Source organism: Acanthopagrus latus, chromosome 1 (genome assembly GCF_904848185.1).
Source record: "Acanthopagrus latus isolate v.2019 chromosome 1, fAcaLat1.1, whole genome shotgun sequence".
NCBI lineage: Eukaryota > Metazoa > Chordata > Actinopteri > Spariformes > Sparidae > Acanthopagrus > Acanthopagrus latus.
Genome location: NC_051039.1, coordinates 4,503,630 through 4,530,463, shown reverse-complemented (window position 1 = coordinate 4,530,463; position 26,834 = coordinate 4,503,630). Strand labels below are relative to the sequence as shown.

The following is a 26,834-nucleotide window of genomic DNA, read 5'->3' as shown; positions in this document are numbered from 1 at the left end:
TTTATTGGTTAAAATCGAAACACATCAAAAACATACATTTGTACACAATGTTTTTTTTTTTTCCTAAATCGTACAGATTTCACACAGGAACGTCACACATGTTCTACGTCTACACGGTTGTACGGTATAAAGTATATATGTGAATATATACTTTTGATAATTTGGTCACATTTTTTGTCGCTGTATTTTTTCTTTTATAGTTATTATCCCAAAATAAAAACATCTCCTTAGCCTGAAAGCAAAATAAAGGACGAGGCATGGAAGACCTCACCGTTAAATCTCATCACAACAACACTCAACAGAACATAGATCTTCTTTCTTTTGTCTTTTCTTTTTTTTGTACAGAACTAGCATAATGCCCTAAAATAAAGCATGATCTTTTTTTTCCTTCCCCCAAACACTCTAATATACTTAATTATAGATTTACATATATTTATAGAGAGATATACTTTATTCTTTAAGAAAATGGAGCTATGCATGTTCATAAATACTCAGGATGATCATGGTTGCCTCATCTGCAGATTTAGTTTGAAGTAAAGTGGGAAACGGATAAAGAACCTGCAGCTCTTCAGTGTGGTTAGTCGTCTGTAGGCCTGCTGATTTTTGTCGTTCTGGATGCACAAAGATGACAAATGCTTGTTTTTTGGGTTTTTTTTTTTTTTTGGTGCTTAAGGACAAAAACAAGACAAAACACATTGAGCTTTCGCTGTAAAGATGCTGAGAGAGAGCTGCGATACTGTGCATGTAGGGTACACGTTGCCCCGTGTTCGGTGGATTTCGCTTGGCAGTCGGCACTAAGGCATCATTCGAGAAAAGGAAAAGAAAAGAAAAAAGCCTGTTCTTCGGGGGAGGAAACAAGAAAACACACACTGTCCCACATCCGCACATCGTTAAAACCCAAAGGAGACTTTTCAACACACACCAACACACTCCCATTTAACAAGTTGAGGGGAATTAGTTGCCAGGTATGCCACTGCTGCTTGTTTGTCTATGCTGAGATCCTGTAATGCACCTCTCAGCTGTGTGTGTGTGTGTGTGTGTGTGTGTGTGTGTGTGTGTGTGTGTGTGTTCCAATTAACACTGATCGCAGTCATGTTTGCTGACTGACAGCAGACCTCAGAAGATGAAGGCGATGCGGTCACAGAGCATTGATCTGCTACAGGGTGACCGTTTCTGCAAAAAAGCTCGACCTCTGGATTTCTTCCCACCCTCCTGTGTGATCTTTATTTATTTTTTTAACCCATAAACTGTTCCTGACATCTTTGACTGCATCGAGTGTCTATCTGCATCCCACGCCCCCTCCCATGATACCCTGAACCCCCTTTTTTATTTCCTGTGAGGCTCCCCATGCCTCCCTTTTTTTCAACAGACCAATAAGTGAAAGGTATGAAATCCACTGAATTTCTTCCCACAGCTAAATGCATTAACTGTTCCCTCTACACACTAATAATCACCAGGTCAAAATTATACAGCGCCAATGTAATACCGTGTCACCCGTACCCAGAACATGGACTTTTCCATAAACTAAGAATGTTATATCACAATCTATTCCAGCTCTTTTAAACGTACTATTCATTACTGATTATTATGAATAATAAATTGTTCCTTTGCTGTAATGAAAGCCATACACACATCGCTTTGTGCACTTAGCAAGTGTTTTAAGTAAAACTGCTACTAGGAACTTTGATTTCTTAGCTGATCCTGACTACAGAGCAGCTTCTTGCTTCCTTTTTATTTTTTATTAATATCCCAGATCAGGTAGAATCTGACCTTGTGACAGGCACTGAGACTTATTAAGACTTTTTTTTTTTTTTTTTTTAAAGATCGACGTTACCGCATGTATTAAAGGTGGAGAGACCCATCCATGATGACCATCCTTCTCCACAGTTGCTTACTGCACTTTTAGGGAAACATGAAAATCATCTAGGGGAAAAAACTGTCACATTAAAATCCTTAAAATTACACCTTCTACTTCTCCCTGTAAAATTCCTTGTATATAAACAAATTTGACTTCTTAACTTCCCTCTCCTCTGTGTATACCCTCAAGTTTCTACGTCACACTTGTGTATGCCAATCGTTGGATCAGGATTGGCTTCAAAGCTATGTGTGATGTCACTAATCGTGCTCGTAGCCCCGCCTCTTAGCATCAGATTTTCAGCGAGTGCAGAGAAAATCAACACTTTGATCGATGAGCTGTGAAAACAACCTTCTGCTGTCAAACTTGGCTCATACATTATTCAGCACAGTGAACTCAGACATTCAACTGCTGGAAGAAGAGGAAGATATTTCTGACTGGAGGGAGACTTTAAGCTGGTTGAGTCTAACAACAGTGTTACTGGATTTACATCAGCGCTACGTCGACCCCTGAGACTGGGGTTGATTTTGACCCGGTGATTGTTAGTGTGAAAGAAACCATACAAAGCCCGCTCTAAATTAGGAAATACAGGCAACTTCAGCCACACTCCCCCAAAAATATCTCAGTAGTCCTGACGCTGGTAGCCGCTGGTGCCGTCGAAGGCCCCGTCACTGTTGGCCTGGCCCCCTGCTCCTCCTCCCGGGCTCTCCACGTCGTCTCCACCGAAGGAGGTGTACGGGGCTCCGGCTGCGTCCTGGCTGGGGTCCGTGTACTCCTGGGAGAAGAGGGCCGAGTCGGCCCCCAGCTTGTACCTCTGGAAGGCAAAGAAGGACTGGCCCGCCTTTTGGGACGGAGGGTTTCAGACAGCGGGTGGACGACAGGAAGGCAAAGATGGGTGAAAGGTGCGGAGAAATGATCAGAGGTGGAAGCGGAGATGCGGCGGTGTTAGAGCGGAGAAGAGAGGGAACAAAGAGAGAGAAGGAAACATTGATTAGTTGGCTCGGAAAGCTTGCGAAGCTTATTAGTTACTGTGAGTCATTTAGTCAGTCAGAGCAGGCTACTTCTACAGGCAGCAGCGCAATTGTTTAGCTCGGTAATGAGAAACGCCACCTCAGTGCTGCTCCGGTCCACAGAGGAACCGAGCAATTAAACCTGCTTGCATTATGAAACAGCTGAGACCCTGCACTTAAAAAAAAAAAAACAGAAAAAACACCACATCTCATCTTTTGCAGATAAATCAAGAAAGCTGAAGGAAAGCTGAAGACGGTGTGAGCAAACACAGACACTCAGATGGAAAGAGACAAACATGGAGGGAGTGGAGTTGATTGGAGCGTTGGAGCTGTGAGGGTTTTATTTACTGGTGTGTCTGAGCTCATGTCGCAGTCTTGACTCTTTCAGTTTGACACACCACTCTGTCTCCATCAGATATTTTATTGGGCAGGTTGAAAACAAGGCAATACATTCTCAGAAATGTTACCGTGCTCCCTGTTTGATAAAAATAACACAATTTACGGACTGAACCCTGAATATTTCTGACTTTGCGCTCAAATGGAACATTTCTAATTTAGCGTTAACACAATAAAAGTAATTTATGACCCAATAACATGCACAGTTACAGGCTGTAAAAACTCCCATGAATATGCAGTAAAACAGTTTGATGCTTCAATTAAACCGTCTTAAAGCTGCTTAAACTGTGGAGTCAATCTCAAAACGCTATAAAAACAACTAATCTACCTACTGAACTCGATAATATAGTCATGAAGAGGGAAAAGGCACCGGACGTGCGTCGAGAGTTACAGTGGAAAAACTTTGAAAACACAAAACTGGAGAAATCAAAGGATGAGTTTGACATTTTGGGAACACGTCTTCACTTTTTCTGGCAGAGCGTTAGATGAGACGATTGATGCCACTTTAATGCCTGTCAATGGAGTGCAGCGGGGATGCAGATTTTTGTGGGCCAAGCCGATAGTGAGCGTCACACCCTGTTCCCCAGACAAAATGCAGCTGAATTTTATCTATTTTTTTTCTCCGATTTGAATTACTGCAAAAAATAAACTGCATGGTGGATGAAAGTTTCTGATGCTCAGGCATTTTGTTCAGCAGGATAAAACCTTCAAATAAATGCCACTTTTATGATTTTTGAAGCACAGATGCGTTCATCAGAAGTAAAAGAAGCTAACGCTATGCTACAGATAAACAACATCACGGCCGAATGACTTCAGCATCACCACCACTCAGCCTCCAACTGCACTGTGCCACACACATTACAATTAATTGATAAGTCTACAAGTTGGAAAGTTGTAAGTGTTCAGCGCGATGATGTGTAATGTCCTCGCAGCCGCCTCTTTAAGACTTCGTATTATCAATTATTCGATTGCTCTCTGACGTACGAGCAGCAACTCGGAAACTCGCTGATGTCATATGAAACATGGCGGACGAATGTATTATAAAGTCACTGTATCGTTGACTCTGTGCTTCCTTGTCACTCAAATACTGGAAACAGCTGTACACTTCTGATTGGCGTCTGTGTTGCACCCAGAGTCCCAACATAACGACTTCCCGACCCAGGAAATGGGATCATCGGAGGGGCATGTGAACGCAGCATCATTGTTGGTGTGTTTTAATGTTGCAGAACAACACATGAAAGTCTTTTACAGTTGGGTTCAGCACAGACTGAATTCAGGCATCTGACCAAAACACCCATTTGACTTTGTGCTGACTCGTTTCAGGGGTTTGGGGACTCCTGCAGCACCTTGTACAGATCTGGAGCCAGGAGCTGGCGAGCTTAGCTTAGCATAAAGAAAATGAAAACACTGGAACCAGCAAGTCGACTCTGTCCAAAGGCCCAGAAATTCCGCCTAGCAGTACCTTTTTTAAAGCACATTAATCAAAGTGTTATATCCCTCCGCCCCATTTGACCCTGAAGTCCTGTCGCTACAGGATGTCGCTGCTCGAAGCCAGGAAATGATCTGGCACAGTGCGGCATGTTGCTTTCACACAGGGCCTTTTCACAAATCAAACACATGAGCTATAACATCTTAACAAGTGAGCTTGGGTGGATTCTGTTGCTGTCAAACAGAATCATGCTTCCTGTTTCGACCTGTTTTTCAGCCTTCATGCTAAGCTAACAGAACCAGCCGCTGGCTCAAGTTTCACGTTTGTGAGATGTTTCAACCGTCTCATCTAATAAATGTGTTCTCAAAATGCTGAACTATCCCTTTAAAGGTAGGGAGTGTCTTTGAATGTAGCTTCATCAAAAACAAGGAGAAATAAAACACTTTTACAGCTTAAAGAGATGCACTTCGATAAATGTATAAAAACTCATTACAAAGACCAGATAAATCACATTATGAACCAAATCCTTTCATATAAAACCATCAGCTTAATAATTCCAACCCCTATGGTGAAGATGTAAAGCACTAATCACTCTGTACACCTTCATGATGATGAGAATAAGTGATGGCCTGCTGTGGAAATCAGGACTGCACTTGTTTAAAGGCTTATGGTGAAGCTCCACCCGTCAAACACCAGCTACCCCAACAACAACCAGCTGAGCTGCACCTGCTTTGAATATTGTTAAACTAACTGAGGTTTCTGTGGATTAATATCAATTTAATGACACCAACATTTTAAAAGGTAGGAGGGCATTTGCATGCTTTTGGCTTGTTTTTTCTATCAAAGACATGCACGTGAACATGTAATACCAGTTTTTGGCCCAGAGAATTTTTAATATCCACGTGGGCAGGAGGCTTTTATTTTCCAAAACAGATGACAGGGATTCAAGTAGGTGTTAAAGGCCAGAAATCTCAGCATATTGGCAATGTAATTGTTGAGTCATACACACTGATCCACAATCAAATCAACCCACCTGCACATATATCATCATAAACGCGTTTGAGGGCAGGAGATTAGTAATTTAATATTCAGCAACATCTCACTGGTAACAATTGTTCTCCTCACACTCGGATTACAAATACAGTCGCTTCCAGCACCATTCGATGTAACCGGCCCATTTAAACAAGTGCAGCCACAGTCAAGTAGCAGGAGAGTGTGTGTGTGTGTGTGTGTGTGACCAGCTGTGGAGGGTCACGGCAGCAGGAGGAGAAGACAGAGTGGAGTCAGACAAAAGGTTGATTGGGCTGCGGGGGGAACAGCTTGGTGTATTCCTCTTCGAACGACACGCTCTTTAACTTCTCCATAGAGAAGAGAGTCTGAGCGCCCTGTTGGAACAACATCCACACGCACATGAGTTCACATGCATACACGGATCCAAGCACAAAAAGAAGATGGAGGAACAGCGGTGACACATTTTTAGAAAAGCAAACGTGACCCCGAATATTAGGTGTTCAGTCTTCTTACACCATCCACAGAATTACCACCTGATGGCAGCTGTTATGTCATGGTGTGTTACACAGCGTTATACAACCCAGTTTTCAAAAAAGCTGCTAAACGTGCTGATCCTTTCTGACACACACTCAAATGAAAACGGTACAAAGACGATAAAGGTGGCAGCAGTTACAGCCGTGCTTTTTGGCAACTGTGCCAACTGCCTAATTGGCTGACCAGCAAATTAATTAAGGAGTTAAACTTAGCATTAGCTCAGTGTAATAGTCTTTTTAAAGGCATAAACAATCAACTGTTAGCTTAAATAGCTTGCTGCAAAATGAACTATACATGATTTGTGTATTTGTTGAGTGATAATGAAACTGTAGTGCAATTTTGGCGAACCCAACTGTGTTTTATATCAACTTACTTGCTGGGGAATGCTCAAAAACACCTGGGTGACAGGTGATAGTATAATGGGTGGGTATGATAAGGGCATCCTCAAAAGGCTCAGTCTTTCACAGGCAGGTTCGAAGTACATGGGCTCGAACAGTTCATGTGAAAATACAGTGTCCCAGCTGTTTCTGGAATCAGGGTTGTACACTGAGGTGTGGAGGCTCTTACCCAGGTGAAGATGGAGAAGAAGGAGAATGTGATGGCTGCCCGGGCAGCGTCCCCTCCCTCCCTCAGCGGGTTGTCCTCATGCTTGGTCACCTGCCACTGGTTCGCCAAGAAACAGAAACCCACAAACCACATGAAGGACCAGAACGCTGGAGAGGGAGAGAGAGACAGGCGCAGAGACAGAGTTAAATAATGACAAATAACAAAGACATCCACCTGAGATAAGACATTAAGTTTTTACCATTTTTTTGGACTGTTAAAGAAATACTTTTTTTTTTTAGACTTTTTTGGGAACAGCTCTTATTTGCTTTCATACTGAGTGTTAGATGAGAAGATTAATACCTTCGTCTGTCTGTACACTAAATATGAAGACTGAGCCGGCAGGTGGTTAGATTAGTTTGGCAGCACACAAACAAAGATCTTCTCCTCCGAAGTCTTGGCAAGAGAGCAAATAATCGTATTTTCAAGTGTTATAAGATTCCTTTCACAGAATAAATTGACATCCCCAGATTTTTAACCACTAGTTTTCACTGCTAAACAATCAACAATACATTTATATCAATTACACAAGACATTTCTGTGTAGTTTTTCCTCATCTTAAATGAGAGTCAAATAAAATAAGTTGTTGTATCGATTGTAAAGCCATCTGTGACATTTGCCTTTATTTTGTACTGTATGAATAACAATTCCCAGTAACTTAGGAAGTACAGGCCAAGAAAGCTAAACTGCAACAGCTTGAGGTCTTGGGGGGGAATTGTGTACTGTCAGCGTTGACAATGACGAACCAGAGATAATTAAGAATCAGTTGAAAGCAACAAGGGACCGATAGACCCCTGTGGAGCACCGTGTAAAATAAAAGGAGACACAGCAGAGAATTACCTACAAAACACGATACGTTTTCTGTAGAGTTCATGCAACTCGAGGAAGATCGAGATGTCAAAGAGATTCAGTGACACCTACTGCAGTAGGAAGAGTTCCAGTGGGAGAGACAGACTATCAGAAACATCCAGGTCTGATCAGGACATGTGTACCAGATGTTCACTGGTCTCAGTGCAGTGTAAAACAATTCAGACTACAACTTGGAGACAGTAAGTGAAATAAAAGCAGACAGAGAGTGCATAAGTGATGAAACTAGGGAAGGAGAATCTTGTATGTGACAGCAACGGCCTCATTAACTGCCTCCGCGCTTTACTATCCTGTCATCAAGTCTGAGTTCACTGCAGTGCAGCAGAGGAGGAGAGGAAGCCACTCGCAGGAACACAAAAAGCACAATGTCTCAGAGGATTGTTAGCGCCAGAGGAGTACTCCTCTACTTATTATCCCTCTCACGGCTCCTCTCCTTTTGTTGCGACGATAACCTAACAGTCTCCGAGAAGTCATTTTCTTTCAGAGACGCTCTCTAAGGGTAGGGGAGATGTTGAGGCTTTTGATCAACTGGGAAATCTGTCAAGGAACGCGGGAATAAAATATGTTCTCTGATCAACACAATCTCATGCAGCCTAACTGGTGTGAAAGAGAAGAAATGTATGAGTCGGGAAGGAGGTAGCGCTTGTTGCCGCATAGCATAAATTAGTATGACGACAGCAGCAGTGTCAATCAGCTGTATGATCACTGGACTGTTTCTCTGGAGATGTTTCAACAAGAATATTATCATTATTGACTACCATCATATGCAATATATTTTCCACAATATCAAACAACTGTTACGGCATTTTTGGGCTTTTAGTTTTGAGAAGGAAATGAACGTGAACGCAAGCTGATATTTGAGGAGGAGGGGAGCCGGTGACAGACCAGCTGCACTGAACTTTGCAGGCTATTCTGTTATGTTTCTAGAGCGCTTGTCCCAAATCCCTGAGCTTTGAATAGTAGATACTCCATTGCAGTCTTGTACAACTTGTAAGCTGTCATCAGTAACCGGAATGTGAAATGCGGGTTCCCCGACCACATACTTGGGATATCACCCAAGCCAAGAGTTAACACCAGAAGGCATGAACGGTAATTACTTAAAAAATAGATTAAATGTCTAATTTCAGAATATTTCTTCCTAACTTGAAGCTTGTCATCGCTACAAAAACCTCCCTGAACTGTTTTTTGTTCAACTGGTTTTATGAGGAACAGTTTTCTCACTAATGAGCTCCCCATCCATCCATTATCAGCCATTAAATGACTTAAAAGTAACATGACAATGTGCTCTGCTGCTTTTTAGTCTCTTTTCGGCTCTTATGTGTCTGCTATATTCGCTCTAATTCCTCCAATAACATTTTAATAAGCTGATAATACTGCAGGTCCCGGGAGGTACGAGTGTGTCTCAAAAGTTTACGAACAAACTTCCATAAAATCTGAAATCCTCGGGCCATGTACTGACCTATCAGAGCTGGTTGGTGTTCTAATCCATAGGGTACACTTAAGGTCAAGAAATCTATTTCTATAAGCCGTGGCTGTCGATGGGACATGTGCTCTGTAATTGCCTTGTTGTAATTTATTTTATTAGCTTTTAAACGTTACTGCCTCACAAGCTGCTCGCTTTATGAATCCGTTTTCCAAAAGAACCATTCAGCTCGAAATTATTCGTCCCAGGTTCACTTGTGTCAGTTCTGCAGCACACAGTGTTTACAGCCCTGCTCGTGCATCCGTCTCTCTGTTGATGCTATGGAGCGAACATTAATTCTCTCAAGGAGCCTTTCTCCTCTGTGTGTGGGAGGCGAATACAGCGAGAAAACATTATTGCAGTCGTCGGCTGCACTCGAGAAGTTCAGGTTTACTTAAAATGCGTGGAACATTGTGGTGTTTACATGGTTATTATACAGCCTAGTCTGTATTTGCAGAGACTATTTCGGTGATGCATGTGTAGAAGTAACAGAGGACCCGTGTGAGTGTTATAAATACAAAGTAAAACAAGATGCTTGCATGGGGTTTACCTGACAATCCGACATCAGCCAGCACCGCCTTCTTGCGGTCTTTGACGCTGCTGATCTGGGGGAAGTACACGTCCAGAGCCAGGAAGGCCATGCAGCAGAGGAAGGCCATGGAGCCCATGAAGACGCCATAGTTGCAGGCGTTCTGGTTGCGGTTGAAGATGCAGTACTCCTCCACCTCGTTGGGGCGGTTGATGTAGCCCTCGTTGGCGATGCAGCCGAAGATCACGATGGAGAAGAGCTGCAGATGAGGGAGAAAAGAAAGAAGGGATGGGACAGTGAGAAAAGGACCGATGCAGGCTTTTTGGAGCACAAGACACTGTCGGGACCTTTTGGACCACCATTAAACAGGATACAGTTTAAAGACATTTGGTAGGAGACATCTGTCCGTTTGTTTGCTGGCTGGTGGATTCGTTGGTTTGTCAGCAGGATTACACAAAGATGACAGAACAGATTTCCACCAAAAGCGGATGGAAGATGGCTCTCGGCCCAGAACAGACCCCACTTACTTTTGATGAGGATCCAATTAAAGGGACAGGTCTTAGAATTTTGTGTAATTTATTTATCATTGCGAGACATTTTCATTAATTTCTCACTGTATAACACATGGATCATGTTGAATAAAATTCCGCAATGCGGATGCAAAGATTTAAATGTTGTAAATCTAATATACAGTATTTGTATATTTGGAGACAGTAACAACTCATAATGGAAATTTCATTAAACATTGTATGTTTTGAAATCAGCAGCAAATAAAAATGTTTATCATCCTTTTGCTCTGCAGATAAATCTTTTTTTTTTTCTTCGATAAAATATCAGAAATTAATCATGAAATGTGCTTTGTGTTGTCTGGCCAGCACTCCAGCAGGTTTTCAATTTACAGCACCACACTCTCCAATTTGAAGTTGGAACGGTTGTAAAATGACTTAAAATAGTTCTGCTATATGCCATAAAAATTTATGATATCATCTGGGATTTCATTCTATCATGAAGCTTTATTGCATTTTGATTTTCTTTGCTGCAGTGTCAGTAAAAAGCCCTTTGACGGTCTCAAAAGAATCCCACCTGCTGCAGTCAGACGGTATATTTAGACTGACCGGGTAATTCATGAATAATAAGAAAATGTTTCAGCGCGACGCTCTCAGCCCCTTAATGTCACGACAACCCTGCGGGGGAGTTTTATGAATAATCGCTCACGTCCTTTTCAAACAGTTTGTGCTCGGCGTGCTGCTGCGTTTTCTCTTCAAATATGAGGTTTGACTGTGGAATCATGTGCCTTCCTCTGCGACTCTGCCACTCAGTACGACATCGATACTGAACACATAGATATGAAAATCACAGTTCCTTATGTCATTACCTGGAGAAAACCAATACATTTGTAAAGGTCTAATTTCTATTACAAAGATTATTGCGCCTTAATGTCCAGGGACTACAGATGCAAATGACCTGGTCAAATTAAACACACTACTTATCGTTTACAAATCCATCTACCTTTAAATGTTTCTGTAATTCATAAGAAGCTTCTTCATCCATGTAGCACAGAACAACACACTACACCTACACCATATTTCTAGTATCATGTGATGTTCTCAACAGAACTACAAGTGCTCTTCTTACCAGCATCTTCTCATCTCTGAATGCCTCAGTGATGATCCGCTTGGATGTCAACAGTAATTTGTTCGCTAAAAAATCAACACAGCACAAGAACACGCAGGACTTTCTCCTCTGCTTCACCAGAATATCTAAGAGTACAACTGTACTTCAGTCAGAGCTGATGCTACACAGAGTCAATGGAGATTAAAGCATCGTCTCAAATCCGATTCTCTGGCCAGAATCTTTCACTCCATAGCTGTCCGACCCAAACCAGTGTGTGGTTCACATCCTTAACAGTATGGGAGTGGCTCTCAGAGAAACACTTCACCAAATGCTCACAAACATCTGGGAAAGCTTGTAGAATTCCACTCAACCTGCAACAACTAAATGTGTTGGCCACTTGGGGTCAGCAGAAACGCAACATGCCATCGAAACGTCATCTCTTTGTTTTTAGTTGATATTGTGAACCTGTTTGCTTATCTACAGTCCACATACACTCTCTTTTTTTTTAGCTCTGTTTTTGGTTGTCCGGCTGGCTAGTGATCCACTACAGGTGTTTTTAAATAATAAAACCAAACATCTGTAGTGGAATGAGAGTAAATCAGAACAGTAAATGTGGGTTAGACAGCTGAAACTCCATATGAAGCTCTGCAGAGCTGAGGGGAGCTGCAGATGTGGATGATAACTCTCTCTGACACATTCGTATTATGAATATTTAGATAATCGCTGCCTCAAAGCTATAATTTGTAGGATCTGTACACCAGTGGTAGCATTAAAAACACACCTCCAGCAGATCACGTGTTGTGAACCTGGGATTAACTGGGCCGATGTGACACCGATCACCATGTGATGAGAAGTAAATTAAGTGTTGTGTATTTTATTTAACGAAAACACTCATTGAATGTGGTTCTGATGCTAATAGTTTAATTCAAACAGTGGATCACACGACCCTCTTTAGACTCTTGACCGTGTAAAATCCTTTTTAAACCAAATGTATCTAATCTAAAAGGTCCATGGCAGAACATTGTAAAAGCCTATTCTTCTTCTTAACTGGGGATGTTTTGATCCTGATCGGGGTCGGTTTGTCTGAGGTGGTGAAGGAGTGAAGACGACAACAAAATGGAGTCAATCTCACTGCAGGAGGAGGTCACGTCTGATCCCTCGCTCCTCACCCTCTCTTGCGCTCTTTCGTCCTCTCTTTTTATTTCCTCCTCCTCTCCTGCCTGCCTTCGCCTCGAGGAGCGGAGACGCAAAGGGGGCTACAAAATGGAGTCAATGACAGGAGCAGGTTACTAAGATACCATCTAATCCCCCTCTGCTCTCCTCTGATTCTGCACGGCATCACAGAAAAAAAAATACCCTTTCTGAGGCCGTAAATACGAGACCGCACACGTACACGACGCCCACAGTGCTGGTGTTCCACCCTGCAGTGCAGTGCAGCAGTCGACTCTGTACTTCAGTTGATAGCAGCAGATCACACAACTCCATCCGACTGACAAACCCTCAGACCAAACCTCCGGGGAGCTTGTTCTGTCTGGATGAGACCGAGACTGTGTTTTTATGTTTGTCTGCAGTCTGTGTGAGGATTTTAACTGTGGTGACGGATCGACTCTGAATGTGTGTGTGTGTTGGATTGAGAGAAGTGAACCTTGGGGTTGGCGAGCTGCTTGGACAGTTTACCCAGCTGTTGTGTCTCTGTTTACGAGACAAATGACAGCGGTACAAAGGCCGAGCGCACAATAGACGGCGCATCCACTGACAGCCAAGACCGTGAAGGCCAACAACCAGGCCGGGAGGAAACGGGGATGTCAGTCAGTCAGTGCGGTTTGCTTTTTTTTGTCTTTCACTTCTTTATCTGCTTTCAAAGCTCTTGTTTCCACTGTCTGGCTCACACTTGGACATTTTTCGCCGCTGACACAGAGGACGCAACATCTGACTTGTCAGCCGAAGCAGAATCTAAGTCTGTAAAATCAAATTTCTGAGATTGAATCCATTCGACTGCGAGACAGGGAAAAAACATAAAGTCACCTTGCTTGGATATCGTATCATCCTTTGAGGGAATTCCCTGCTCCCCATGCCAGACTGTATCCCAGTGCTGGTCTGCTTAACACCAGTGTGTGTGTGATGGTGTGAGAACATGTTAGACTTCATCAGAAGAGACAACTGTACCACTAAAAAAGAATATTAGCAATGTGAAATGCAGTGTCTCTACTAATATGTTGCAGCTTTACATTTCTTTAGGTTTAGTTTTCTATATCATGTTGTGACAACGTTGTGCTCACGCTCTGATGACGTTTTGGCTCCTTAAAAATATCCAACAAATGTTGAAACATCAAACTCATTTGAACAAATTACAAACTTGTTGTAACATTTTGTTGGTGATAACAATAAAATAATCAAAGTTCCAGTCTGTGATACTGTTCATAAAAGTATGTGCCATTGAAAATTATAGCATAGAGCATTTCAGGATCAAAATCAAAAGATCAAATTTTGTTTAAGTCTCAAAGACCTCAAGAAGAACTTTCTATTTAAACAGTTTTGTAATGTCCTATATTTAGCTCATTGTTAGAGGTGCTGCAGATTTTGTAATTCACACCTATTCATCTTCTGTCCGAACGCTCTGAAAGGCCCAATGTGCTCTGATTGGTTAGCTCTCACAGGCCTGAGCAGGCATCGCCCGCCATGTTTTCGCATCAGCTCTGCCAGTATTTTAGCTGGAGGGCCTGGCTGAGGGTGGTGACTGTACACTTGTGACATCACAACGTTACATCAGCTGTCACGGCTCGTTTAAGAGCGCAGATTCTGATTTGATTTGATACTCTCAGGGTATTTTCAGAGCACCCAGACCTCACTTTGCACAATTTTTGGACATTTAAGTGACCTTCCACAATTCTTTGAGGTTATGTAATGGCCATTCATCTTACTATCTGTTGAAGTAACGCCTGAGTCACTTGTATTAATCAGCAACAACACAAGTGACTCAGTACATTACACTGGATGTGGTCATTTTGTGCTACGAGCCTGTAAACACATCACTAATTCTCCCGTCTTCGGACAACTTGAGTGGAGATCTAATGGCTTTCTACATCATGCAGAGACGAAACATGAGCTGGCATTTGGAGGCTGGACGTCAAACAGGAACAGTTTGTTAGCAAGCATGCACAACCTCTCTGTTTCTCATCGCCCTCCCTCCATCCCCCACTTTCTCCTTCTCCTGCTCTGCTTTCTGGTCGGTCTTGGCCTCACGCCTCTCCTCTCTCCGTGAAAACAAGGATGTGCAGCTTGAGAATAGTAACACCTCAAAACCTCCCCTCCGTGTACCTGCAGCCCTTTTTTTTCATTAAAGAAAGAGATGATGAAGAGATGGAGGAAGGAGATGGAGGGATTGCGGAGGGAAGTGTCGGGGGCAGAAGGGGTATGGAGGCGGTGCTATTTTTAGACCGGCTGCATCATCGCTCGCTCCCTCCCCCCTCCTCGTCTTCTCCCTTCTCCCCTCGTTACTCGCCCTGCCTCTGCCCATGAGCGTTCTCCAGAAAACTGAGTGCGCTCGCTGCTTCACATGCCCGGCTTTCTTTAGGATCCGGGTCAGAAAGCACAAAGTCTCACACACGCTGAATCACATGATGTCAGTGGGATGTAAGATGTTCTTTATCCTCTCAGAAGAGTCAGCTAATGAACCTGTGCTCAAGATATTTACCAAGAATGTTTCAGTCTCAAGACCTTCAGAGCAAACTGGAGCACTTCACTTTCATTGGGCAAAACTGCAGCACACTTGAAGTTTGTGTATTCTTGTGTTTTCTTTGCGTGTCCTATCATCTATCTTGTTGTTTCTTTTTGACTGATCAGCACAGCAAGTCTTCCAACTCACTCGATCTGGAAAAAGTCTTTCAGGCAAATAAATCTGTTCAGTCGAGTTACTTAATTTTTCTCATGTGCACAACAGAAACATTCACTTAAACCCACACACATCAGAACGATTGTATGAATGAAACTCTTCCATAAAACAACACATTCATACAATTTAACTGCAGCTACAACTGAATGCTGGACGTTATTTGCAATATTTATATTTCTAATAATAATGGCAATGTAAGGAACTGATTCTGGTATATTTGGTGAAGAAATTGCAACAGGGATTACACAATTTCATGCCAGTGAGTAACAATTTTGGAATTCACACACATACTGTTGCTGTTAACTATTGCTATTGCTACATAATTCCAATATAATTTCCCAGAAAGACAGAATCATGTATCTTGAAGGCTCAGAGAAGTTTCTAACCTGACGTAGCTTTCAAACCAACATATCCTTCCTTTGTTTAGCATGGAGGCTCATTCATAGCATCACTCAGTATTTTTGCAACTCTTCAAATAAATCTGACAGTATTCTTTCAGTGAATTAAACTAATTTGCTCAAAAACGTTCCCCCCCAATCTCTCTCTTCTCATTAATGCAGGAACAAAATGCCCCAAAAACACATTTATTATAACTGCAGTAGGCTCCACAGTGCAAACAAGCACTGCGCGATATGGGGGAGATACGTTTATAACTTTTGCATCACATTGTCACACATTTATCTTTATCAAAAAACTGCAGCATGTGCAATTTTCATTCATTGCACTCCCAGCCATATTGCGATTAACAGTTTGAAACTCCTGGAGTCCACACAGACTGTGGAGCATGTACCTCTGTGTCCCTTGCTGTTTTCTATTCCAGTGGAGAAGGGAGTTTGTCACTTTCTGTAACAAGGACAGCAGGACCTGCAGGGCCACTAGTTTTTTAGTGATGTGACACAGTTTGGGTTTTGTGATGCTCCCCTGAGAGACTCCACTGGGAAATAAACTCACCACCAGGGGATTTTTATCTTTCTATGTTCCTCTATTTTCCTCACTCTCTCCTTCTTTTCCGCCCGTTCCAGTGACACAAACACCAAACACACTTACTGGAAATAAGGATTGGTTGTGGCATGACCTAGTTCGGCGGGTTTAGAAAACACGCATCGTCTTCAGGGTCACAATTATATTTGCTGTCACATGGCGTGGGGTGGATTGAATTACTGAGCTCTTTTTCTCCGCCTGCTAGCAGAAACCCAGCCAGGTTTTGCGACGGCTGGTGCTGAAGCATGTCCTTCACATATGCATCAGCCGCTTATCGCGAGGTGTAACGGTCCTTTTCCTACCCCGCGTGTCCCACAAAGACACATTATATGCGCTGAAGCACAATTTATAGATTAAAACACTGAAGTGCACACAAATATGTGTAACAAATGGAATGTGAATGCTCGAACCCGGTGATCCCAAACATTCCTCAGTCGCTTAGAAGCTGTGAAAAGTGGAGCATGTGATATGGTCTTATGTGTCTCTCCTTCATGGCCCCCCCACAACTCCTTATTTGCTGTGATTCTGTCGGTATATGACTTCTTCAGAGGTGTGTGTGTGTGTGTGTGTGTGCGTGCGTGCGTGCATGGAGGTTTCCCGGCCTCTCTGATCCGTCGACAGATCACAAGGCTCCTGGCGGTGATGAAAGCAGGCACTGTGAAGGACACCACGTGGGTTTCTGATCTTGTGACCATCAGAGGGTCACTTACAAATTGCACATTAAGGATGCCGATTGCCAGAAGTGTGTGTGTGTGTGCGTGTGTGTGAATGCATGTGTTTTCTGTCTTTCTCTTTATCTACCTTCCCCCCTTTTTTGTCGGTTTAAATTAAAATAAAACCAAAATCTGAAATGATTCAAAGCACACACACACTCCAAACAGCCATCTTAGCCACCGGATAGGTCCAAATCATATCAGTCCAGTCTGGGCTGGTTGTAAATGATTTAAAGCTGCTGTTGTGCTGGCTGAAAGGCCCTTTGGATCCATTGTAGAGCACAGACAATTGAGCCGAGCCTCGTGTCACCCTGGTATTCACACACTGTACCTCACACAGAAAATCCTGCATTCGAACCAGCCACACGTAAACACACACACACACCGAAGGACACACCAGACCGAGGCCCAGTGCCGCATTTTTCCAGGTCTCAGCGAACGCGACCTTCAACGCAGTGTGCTCACAACCGAGCAACAAACGAAAATGCCATCCAAGAAAAATTATACTGGAAAGCAGAGTCCTTCTCCTACAGAGCGAGTGAATGTCACCGTCCAAAATGTGATTGAGCTTCAAAAACATCAGTGTTAACAAGGAACCATGTCTCAGATAAGCCTTCCAGACTTCTTGAAACAAGAAGACAGTGACATTTAAACTCATTTTTAATGGACCTGCCTTTATGTGGGGAATGTCACCAAGTAGCAGATAAGTGTGGGGGAATAAATCGATTGATAGAAGCATCCTGATTCTCTCTTGAACCATTACAGCATGTCTCAGTGCAGCAAAGTCAATAATCAGACATTTAAAACCCATTTCTCAAAATTCTAATCGTCTAGCTCTACGTCTAGCATTTTTCATTTACTATAACTTCTTCACAATAAAAGCCTTGCTATTATTTAGACATTTAAAAGCTTTTATTATGAAGCAGTATGCTGTTTTCAGAAGCAGTAACCAAACATGACTCCTGGAGCAGCTGAATGTGAACATGGTGAAACAGTAAAGCACAGTTTGAAAAAAGTTAGTCTAAAAAGTTAGAAGCTACAAGTACTGACCGGTGTGGTTCGGCCCGGTAAAGCTGGTAATAAAAAAAGTTCCTGACAGTTGAACCAACTGGATGTTAAGTAACGTACCGAAGGTAAACATATCCCTCATGTTTATGTTCTAAGCTAGTTTACTTCTTGAGTTTTGCTAAAGACTTACAAGAAATGTCATTGCCTAAAGATGACATCAATGCAGTGAAATAGTAAACATACTGTACCAGGAATTTACCAATTCTTAATCATTCCAAGCACATTTTTTTGGGGACATTATTGGACAACACACATTTATCTGTCAGATGCCAATATCGGCCAATAAGATCGGCCAACCAATACATCAGTCGGGCTCTCAAAAGAAAACACTATTCAGCAATGCAAAAAAGTTTTAGAGCAGCACTCTGACCACTGATCTTGCACCTCACAGCTCCTTGAAATGTTTGTAATCTGCGTGTATTTGAAGCTTTCGCTGCACTCGCTCCAGATTGTGACAACAGCTGAATGCAAAACGCGGTCACCATTTCAAAAACAACACTGGAGGAAAGAACCAATCTCTGCCGAGCGCAAGAGAAGCCCGCAGATGGAAAAAAAGGTTAGATCCTCTATAAAAAAAAACATGGAAAATTAGTGATTCACTGATTCACTGAGGTTTTGTGTTTGAGCTTCTGTCAGAGGCGAAACAACAACATTATGTCAGAGCGACTGCAGTGAATGATTGGAAAGCCTCACTTGTAAAAGGACAGAGAGATGTTCACTACAAGTCAACAGTGAGTAGGCTGGACCGCTGAATAATACAAGATCATTTCATACTGTCTGAGTGTGTGTGTGTGTGTGTGTGTGTGTGTGTGTGTGTGTGTGTGTGTGTGTGTGTGTGTGTGTGTGTGTGTGTGTGTGTGTGTGGGCTTATTGTCTGCTGCAGCATGTTGGCCTGGACTGGGCATACCTGATTGCTGCTGTCACCATGGCAGCAGCTGCTCATGTAATGAGAGAGTGAGAGAAAGAGAGAGGGGGAGATGGAGAGAGGAGACCTTGTCAAAGTACGATTCAAGGAGAGCCACTGCAGCACCAAGGGTACATAATGAGACAGAGAGAGAGACACAATCACAAGTCCGGGGCACGGCGACACTCACATCCACACGTTTTACACTCCGTCCTACCCGCTCGCTCGCTTACACCGCCCTCATCATGCTTCACCATCCCCTCGCTGTTTGAACCAGGGAGGCAATTAGTGAGAACATGAACCGATGAAGGTTGCATCTCTGCAAAGGAAACAGACGCTTCCTCGATCCTCTTGCGCTCGCCTTCACAAGATTAAGAGAGAGAGCGGAACCAGCAGTCTGGACTGGTGGTCGTTCAGTTCTCTAAGAATGACAGGATGCTCAGGCTTAAAGAGCTTTTTCACTACATGTTAATATATATATAATTTTTCAGGGAGCATACCACTGTGTTTGGATGTTGTAACCCATTTGCTACAAATGCATATTCTTTACAAAATGTAAAGAATGTACATTTCAACCAACTGTTGTAGGAACGTCCAGATTGAGTTTATTTGGCCCTGTGAATCTGCCAATATCAAGGCTGATCTAACCCATTTGACACACCTTAGCTCTTTATAAGGTGCTTAATCTAAATAAGTTACTGGATCAAAACATATCGAGTTGATCAGCTTTGATTATAGACGATATATCGATGAAAGCATAACTGGAAGAACCCAACTGCTGAAATGGATGTGATCAGCTTTTCTGGGAAGAATGAAAACACGGTCCACTTGAGACTGTAGTCTGGTGTTACAGCGTGGAGCTCCTTCCCTCCCTGTGCAGGGACACACACCTGACAACAGGTTCTTCTTTTCGGCCTCTTATCAAGTTAAAACCTGTAACCTTGGCGCCAAAATTCAGAGTCGCTTGTATCAGTGCGTCTGAATCGTTTTTCATATCCTGACAGCGGTGAAGGAGAGCAGGTGGAGGTGGGCGAACTGTGCTCAGACAGGCTTCAGTGCAGATCAATAGGTAGCGGTCAGGGGGCTCGGGACGCCCCTTAATGTAGACTTGATAACAAAAACACTAGTCTGAATACAAAACTGCTTCACCCATTGAGTTTACCTGCATAAACTATTCTGATCTGGGCCCACAGAGTAACTACAACTGTTCCGGGTGCAGACTGCCACTGACCCCCAAATTCTACCAGGTCTGTTTCCGATCCACCACGGTCTGTACTTTCCACTTGAGAAAATGATTTTCAGATTACTTGATAATGAACATAATCTCAGATGTATTTAGGGTGCTAACTCTTACAAATTGTTGCTGTCCTTTAAATGCTGCCTGTATCATCTTGTGACATTTAGTGGAAGTAAGGTCAACATTTTAGTCTGTAGACATGTCTCTTTTCAATGCTTTCATGCATACATATGATTTTCTCGTGCATCTCAGCTGGTATTTGTGTGACCTCCTCAGCTCAGCACAGTGGGACATTACTTTCTCAGATTTCTACGCAGACAAAAGACGATTTAACTAAAGTTTCAGGGACTGGAAACAGATGTATGTGCTTCTAATCAGGCAGTGCAAACACAGATAGGGGTGCAACTGTTAATTATTTTCCTCACTGATTAATCTTCTGATTAGTTTAATGAGTAATTAATCTTTTAGTCAATATAATGTTAAGTGATTGGAACAGAGGCTCATCTCGTCATCATCATTGTTAAATCAGTCCAAACTGTCCAAAACCGAAGAGACTCAAATGGTGGAACCAGCAAATGTTTGACATGACAACAGTGACAACGACTGAAGTGATTAATCGATCATCAAGAGAGCAACTACTTCCTCTCCACTGACTGATCACTGCAGCATGAAACACAGACAAACAACACTTAACTTTTCTACTTAGGCCACAGGAGAACCACAGCAGACTTGATCACATCTTTTGTTTTAATGTACAGCTGAGAGTTCAGTCTGAGTGAGGGAGACAATACAGTCCATCTCTTACTGTGGTGTGCTGACAAATCGGTGGAGGGTTTAGGGATTTACTGACACTGACGAGCCAAATACCAAAATCTATTAACAATCCTGTTTGACAAACAGCTGTGTGTCACTCTGGGCTCATTTCTAAATGTTTGATGCAGAAAATACAGAAAAGGCTCTTTTTAGATCTGCAGACGCATACGACGCACATTCACTACACGATGCTAATGAAACCCATTTATACAATGCAAATAAGCGACTTGCATGCTAAAATAGCCTTCAAAGTGTGTCTGGATTCTGACACGTAGGCTCTAACAAACTGCGAGAGTTCGTGTGTGAGTGCGCTCCTGTTTTACACGGAGCTGACAGAATGTGCAGCAGAGAGTTCGTCCGTGCTGCTGATATCAAATAGTTACTCATCAGTTACAAAATTACTTCTGAAAATGCGAATCCTCACCGGAGCTAAATTAAAGCTACTTAAAGATGCATCCGTCATGGTTTTGGGTATCAAGTTCAGTCGTTTCCTGTTTTATTTTGTAGGTTTTATCCTCATTTGTCGTCCTTAGTTATACACTTTTTACTTTAGTGACCTTTTTTTCTTTTTTTTTTTTTTTGAAATCCAGCTTTGTTAATAAAGCTCTCTTTGTTTCTGCAGCATTCCTTCCCTGAGTCTCACATTTGTGTCTTTCTTTCAGCTGAGACAAGACTAGAATCACTATCAATGTATGCAAAATGGCTGCTTACTTTCAGTCACTTTCTCTCTGTAACAAAGGTTTGTTCTTCCCGTTGCAAAGAAAACCACACACATTCAGCAAATATCACTTTCTTTTTTTTTTTTCGCTGCATTAGCGCCAAGTTAGATGTTGAACTTTGATCTGTAAATCCACACAGCGAGCAGACAGACAATCCGCTCCGGGCATGTCGACTTCTGAAAGACGCTTCTTCAGTGGGGGAAAAAAAAAAGAAAAAAGCACAGAGCAGAACCAAGACAGTCTTTAGGTGCATCAAGATTTGATGAATGTTTCATGTTGGCATCCCAAAGCTTCGAACCGCAGCAGAACTTAAACACTCAAAGCAGCGAAGAAAGCTTAAAAAGTTATCTCTTTTAAGAAGGCAATCAAAAGTAGAACCACAGACACCAAGATCTCAACTTTGCAAGACATGTTGAACCTGTTTAGTTTAATTCAGAGAGTAAATCAAATGATCAACATTTCAAACATCATCAAACACAAGGTGCTTCCCCTCCATCTGTGACACTCCTCTTCTTCCTCCCCTTCATTGGGCATCATCACAAACACACTGGACCGACTCCCTGAGGCTGAATCACACAAAAGCACTGTTTCCCACCTCCACATACAGCCGTCATACGTCAGGCAGAGTGGGAGCTGGAGAAAGAGAAAGGGACGGCAGAGAGAACCCTCGACCGCCATTCATAAAGTGCTCTTTCTTTCTCTTCGGCCACGCAAATAAACCCATTCCAGCCTGTGTCTAACGGACGGACACACATGCACACACACACGCACACACACACGCACACACACATCCGATCTCCCCCCCGTCACCAAACGTCACAAGTGCTGAAAGTTTCCTCCCACACAATCCACAGCTAACTGAGTTTTAGCACCATCACATGCAGCATCACAACTCCAGCTCGGGCTGTTACTATGGAGACACGTTGTTGCTCTGGTGACACCTGGGGGGGCGGGGCCATCTCGTGAGGGTTAATAAAGTCTTTCCATACCCGTTGTGTGTTTGTGTGATTGTTATTTATGAAGAAAAACATTTGCTGGTTTCACCCTCTAAAGATGTGAGAGTTGCCTCGTTCTGTTTGATTTCATCATAAACTGAATATTTGAGATTTGTTCATTCATCCATTTGAAGGTTTCCTGTTAGACTCTGGGAATCAGTGAAACAGAAACGGCCCTTTTCACTGTTTTCTGATATTTCATAGCGTTAATATTTAATAATCTCATAACCCAATAACTTGATCTACTGTGTAATCTGAGTTACATCATCAATCTACAGCTGTTTAAAATGCTGCACAAGTGTTTCTGCTGATAAAAAACACTTATTATATATTCTGATCCTTTACTTAAATAAAAGTACTAATTCCACACTGTGAAAATACTCCACGACAAGTTAAAAGTTTATTTATATCAGCAAGTACAAAAGTAAAGGTACTGATTGGAAAAAGTTCTTTTTTATATTTTTTGGATTAATATAACTGCTGCATTAATGTGTTCTTTGCATTTCACTGCTGTAGATAATTAAAGCTGAGCTCATTTTAACTCCTGTATATATCATATCTGACATATCTGATGCTGCCATTTATCATATAATGGAGTAAAAGCACAATGTTTGCCTCTGAGATGCAGTTGAGCAGAAGTATAAAGCTGCGTAAAAAGGAAATACACAAGTAAAGTACAAATACCTCTAATCTGTGCTAGAGTACATGTACTTTTGTTACATTCCACACCACAGCACACAGCAGATCTACCAGTACTTTATCTGGGCCGAGTCCATGTCAAATTAAAACCAAAAATCCTTCATCACATTCATACACTGACTTTACCAGTAAGTATTTCAGACCTCATAACTCTCAGAAATCTGATGCTTACATAAACATGAACTATTTCAGGGTTCATTTAATAGCCACACATGACTCATGGAGGAATGACATGCTCACAACCTATTTTTCACACTTGCCTTTTCGATTAGAACGACACAAGTCACATTTCATGTCAGCGTTGAGTTTACAATCAGTCACGCGTGCCGCACATCTTCAGTCACGAGGGACGGAAACGGGACCGTGATGTGACCGAATGTGATGGTAGGCTACAACTCTGTTCTTAAGTTTAAGAAACAATCCATCATTTTGTCCCCAGTTCTCAACAAACAGCGGCATAAAACAACCCGAAGCATGAGTTTGGCCTACTGGCCTAAAAACCAAAGTTCCCTTCAGTGTTCATTAGTCTTGACTTTGAAAGCAGCTTTAAAGTATTCGAGCCCTTCTGACCCGATGGAAAGTATAACTTGTGCATCTACCTGCCTCTTTATCCTGTCAGCGTACTTGAAAAGGCTCTTAGCAGACACAGACAGAGTCCTATAAATAAGACATAATCCAAACTGTGTGACTTTCTGCTGGAGGGAAAAAAAAAATGACCTTCAATTAATATTTTAAGAGACGGTTTTACCGTTCAGAACGAACCTGCATGCTGGATGTCGGATTTAGCAGTGTTACATGCCGAGTCAAACATGCACTTCTGGTTTTCTGCGTGCATTTAATGAAAAAAACAATCAAGGTAAAGAGTAAAACTCACACATTCCTTATGCAGAAGTGCAATCGAGATGATCGAATCTCACACAGGAGACACAGCCTGGGTCACTGCTCTGATCTCGATCTAATCACCGTTGGATAACTTGTGACACCAGAATGAAAAGTTCACTTTTTTTGCCCACTAGATAAATGGCTAGTCAATGTTCATATTTTACCAGCCACTCAACAGGCTGGTGGGTGAAGGAAAAATCTGCCTCTTGCATATTTTACCAACATTCGGCTGCTGGCTGGTGCTAATTCTGAGCCCTGCTTGAGACTGTTGATGACGAGACACTGCCAATTCATGCCAGTCTGAAAAGTGACGTGAACGTTATCAGAGTCTGAACCCACAGATTCTCCTCCGTGGGGAGCAGATGAGTGAGACATCGAGGTCTGGCAAAGAAAACGACCTTCAATATCATGAATTTAACCAGAAGAAAATAGATGTACAGGCAGTGGAAAGAGAGAGGAGTGGCAGAGCTTCTGTTCGATGCTCCCTAATGAATAAGAAATCCCATAATTCTCCATTAGTGGCATTTTACTGTGCGTCTGCTTTCTGATATATTCTTTGGTCCTCATCCCGAATGAAGATCGCATCAGAAGCCGAGAGGCCTCCTAACCAAATAATGGAGTCTTGAGTTCATAGTGTCTGTTATAGTTTATGCTTTTCATGAAGTTATTCTGGAATATTCAATATGCAGTGGTATCACATCCGTCCTGTAAAATACCCACTCACTGATGGGAGGTTTTTGGAGACTTTTTGGGGGGGACGCTGTTTACTATCCTGTACTTAAAAAAAAAAATAAAAAAAAATTAAAAGTGCTTCCTACTGCTGCTATCCCTTTTCATTACTGCCCCTCCTCCTCCTTTGGGAAGGGAGGGTGGGCAGTTATTATGAAATTAGATGTTATGAAATCCTTTAAGCATGCCTGTGAGCTCTCACTATGCTTATTAGAAAACAATAGTTGCTGACTAGGAGGGGACAGTATAATGAACAACGCACATTAAGAAAAACTAAAAAAAAAAAGGGAAAAGAAAACAGGGATCAGGACCCAGTCTGGGCCTACAGCAGCCTGGTGTAGGTAAACTCCATAAACATACAATGGGAGTGAGGTGAATAAGAAATAAGAATACAATATCAGGTCTATTGCATCACGTGTTCTTTCTCATTAACGTACACACTATCTGGGCCCTATTTTAAATAATAATAAGCCATCTCAAATCCACATTTAACATATACAGGTGTAAGAAAATGGCCTACAAGAACAACAAAACACAAGGAAACTCGGCAACAACAAACTTATGTGTATTTTTCCCCCCCTGTCGTTAAAAGACAGCGGCCGCTCACCCAAGACACTATGCGGAGAATGGTCTGAGGCTGCTGGAAGAAGGTGACGGGGTCGAAGGCTCCTCCGGCTTTCCCGGCTCCGTATGCCTGCATCCCCTCCATGGTCCTCCTCCTCCTCCTTCCTCGCTGCACAGCCTCCTTCTCTGGTCCTCCCCTCCTCCTCCTCCGCTGCTGGTTCAAAGGCACAGGGTGTGTGTGTGTGTGTGTGTGTGTGTGTGTGTGTGTGTGTGTGTGTGTGTGTGTGTGTGTGTGTGTGGAGCACCGGGGCGACCGAGGCGGAGGGAGGAAAAAAAATCCCCGAGTCTGCTCCTGCTACTACTATCACTGCTGCTGCTGCTGCTGCTGCTGCTGGTGGTGGTGGTGGTGGAGGAGGAAGAGGAGGTGGTGGAGGTGCTGGTGGCGCTGGTGGAGGTGCTGGGTGGATGGATGGATGCTCGTGTCTCCTCTCTAGTTGTTGTTGTTTTTTAATTTAACCTCTAAATTCCCCTGTTGTCCTCTCTCGGTATCCGGCCAGGGGGAGGCTGTGTGCCACTGTTGTGATGATGCGCTCTCTCTCTCTCTCTCTCTCTCTCTCTCTCTCTCTCTCTCTCTCTCTCTCTCTCTCTCTCTCTCTCTGCGAGCCGCTGGCGGACACGTGAACGCGCCTCCGTTGTCACGCCTCGGCGAGCACGCGTACGTGTTTGAAGGAGTCACGCGCTTTCTTCCCCCCTGTTTGTTTTAAAAGGAGCTCTTTCCCAAGCAGACGTGACGTGTGGGCCCGGAAGAGGGAGAAGCTGATTCAATCATCATATTATATTTAATAAAGATGAGTTAAATAACCAGCATGTTTCAGGGTGCTAATGGAAGATTAGACATCTGTTAATATTGGACACATAATAATTGTGTTACAGTCATTTCTTTTTTTTAAATATACGTACATGAATATAAGTTTTAAAGAAGACCAACAAAACCGCAAGTCCATGTCAACAGCATGATTTAAGATCCAGAGGCAAACAAAGAAGCGCGCCCTCTGGTGGTCGTGCTGGGATTTGCATGCGAACGTCAACCCATACTGACCATGGATTTCTTCTTATTACCAGTTCTACCAACGAACTGGGGCTGTGGTGGAAGTTTTCCCAGTGGTGATGGTAGATGGTACACAGGCTGTTGAGGAAGCTTACCTGACACACACACACACATATATATATATATATATATATATATATATATATATATATATATATATATATATATATATATATATATATATATATATATATATATATATATATATATATATATATAT

At 42.6% G+C, this 26,834-nt stretch overlaps 1 protein-coding gene across 2 annotated transcripts; it reads right to left on the bottom strand.

The window, feature by feature from the left end:
* Positions 1 to 62: 62 nt before the first annotated feature.
* On the bottom strand, positions 63 to 26,144 carry LOC119020947 (synaptogyrin-1-like). Of its 2 annotated transcripts, none has more exons than XM_037100767.1 (4): positions 25,550 to 26,131; positions 9,718 to 9,955; positions 6,803 to 6,948; positions 63 to 2,696 (listed from the first exon to the last, which is right to left on the bottom strand). In XM_037100767.1, exons 1-4 carry the CDS (start codon positions 25,649 to 25,651, stop codon positions 2,478 to 2,480), a joined length of 705 nt encoding a protein of 234 aa, XP_036956662.1. In that variant the 5' UTR covers positions 25,652 to 26,131; the 3' UTR covers positions 63 to 2,477. The 2 variants fall into 2 exon arrangements, with proteins under 2 accessions (XP_036956662.1, XP_036956671.1); XM_037100776.1 differs by lacking the exon at positions 63 to 2,696 and adding an exon at positions 3,267 to 6,075 and having other exon boundaries at positions 25,550 to 26,144.
* Between the last annotated feature and the right edge of the window lie 690 nt (positions 26,145 to 26,834).

What these genes read in the sequence shown, in the direction of transcription:
- LOC119020947 (XM_037100767.1), bottom strand. Translation starts at nt 25,651, where the DNA reads ATGGAGGGGATGCAGGCATACGGAGCCGGGAAAGCCGGAGGAGCCTTC. An exon ending in TTCTCCGCATAGTGTCTTGG is followed by an intron (nt 9,956 to 25,549) that starts GTGAGCGGCCGC and finishes CCTCATCTGCAG; the next exon opens with CTCTTCTCCATCGTGATCTT. An exon ending in TCTTCTCCATCTTCACCTGG is followed by an intron (nt 2,697 to 6,802) that starts GTAAGAGCCTCC and finishes CCGTCCCAAAAG; the next exon opens with GCGGGCCAGTCCTTCTTTGC.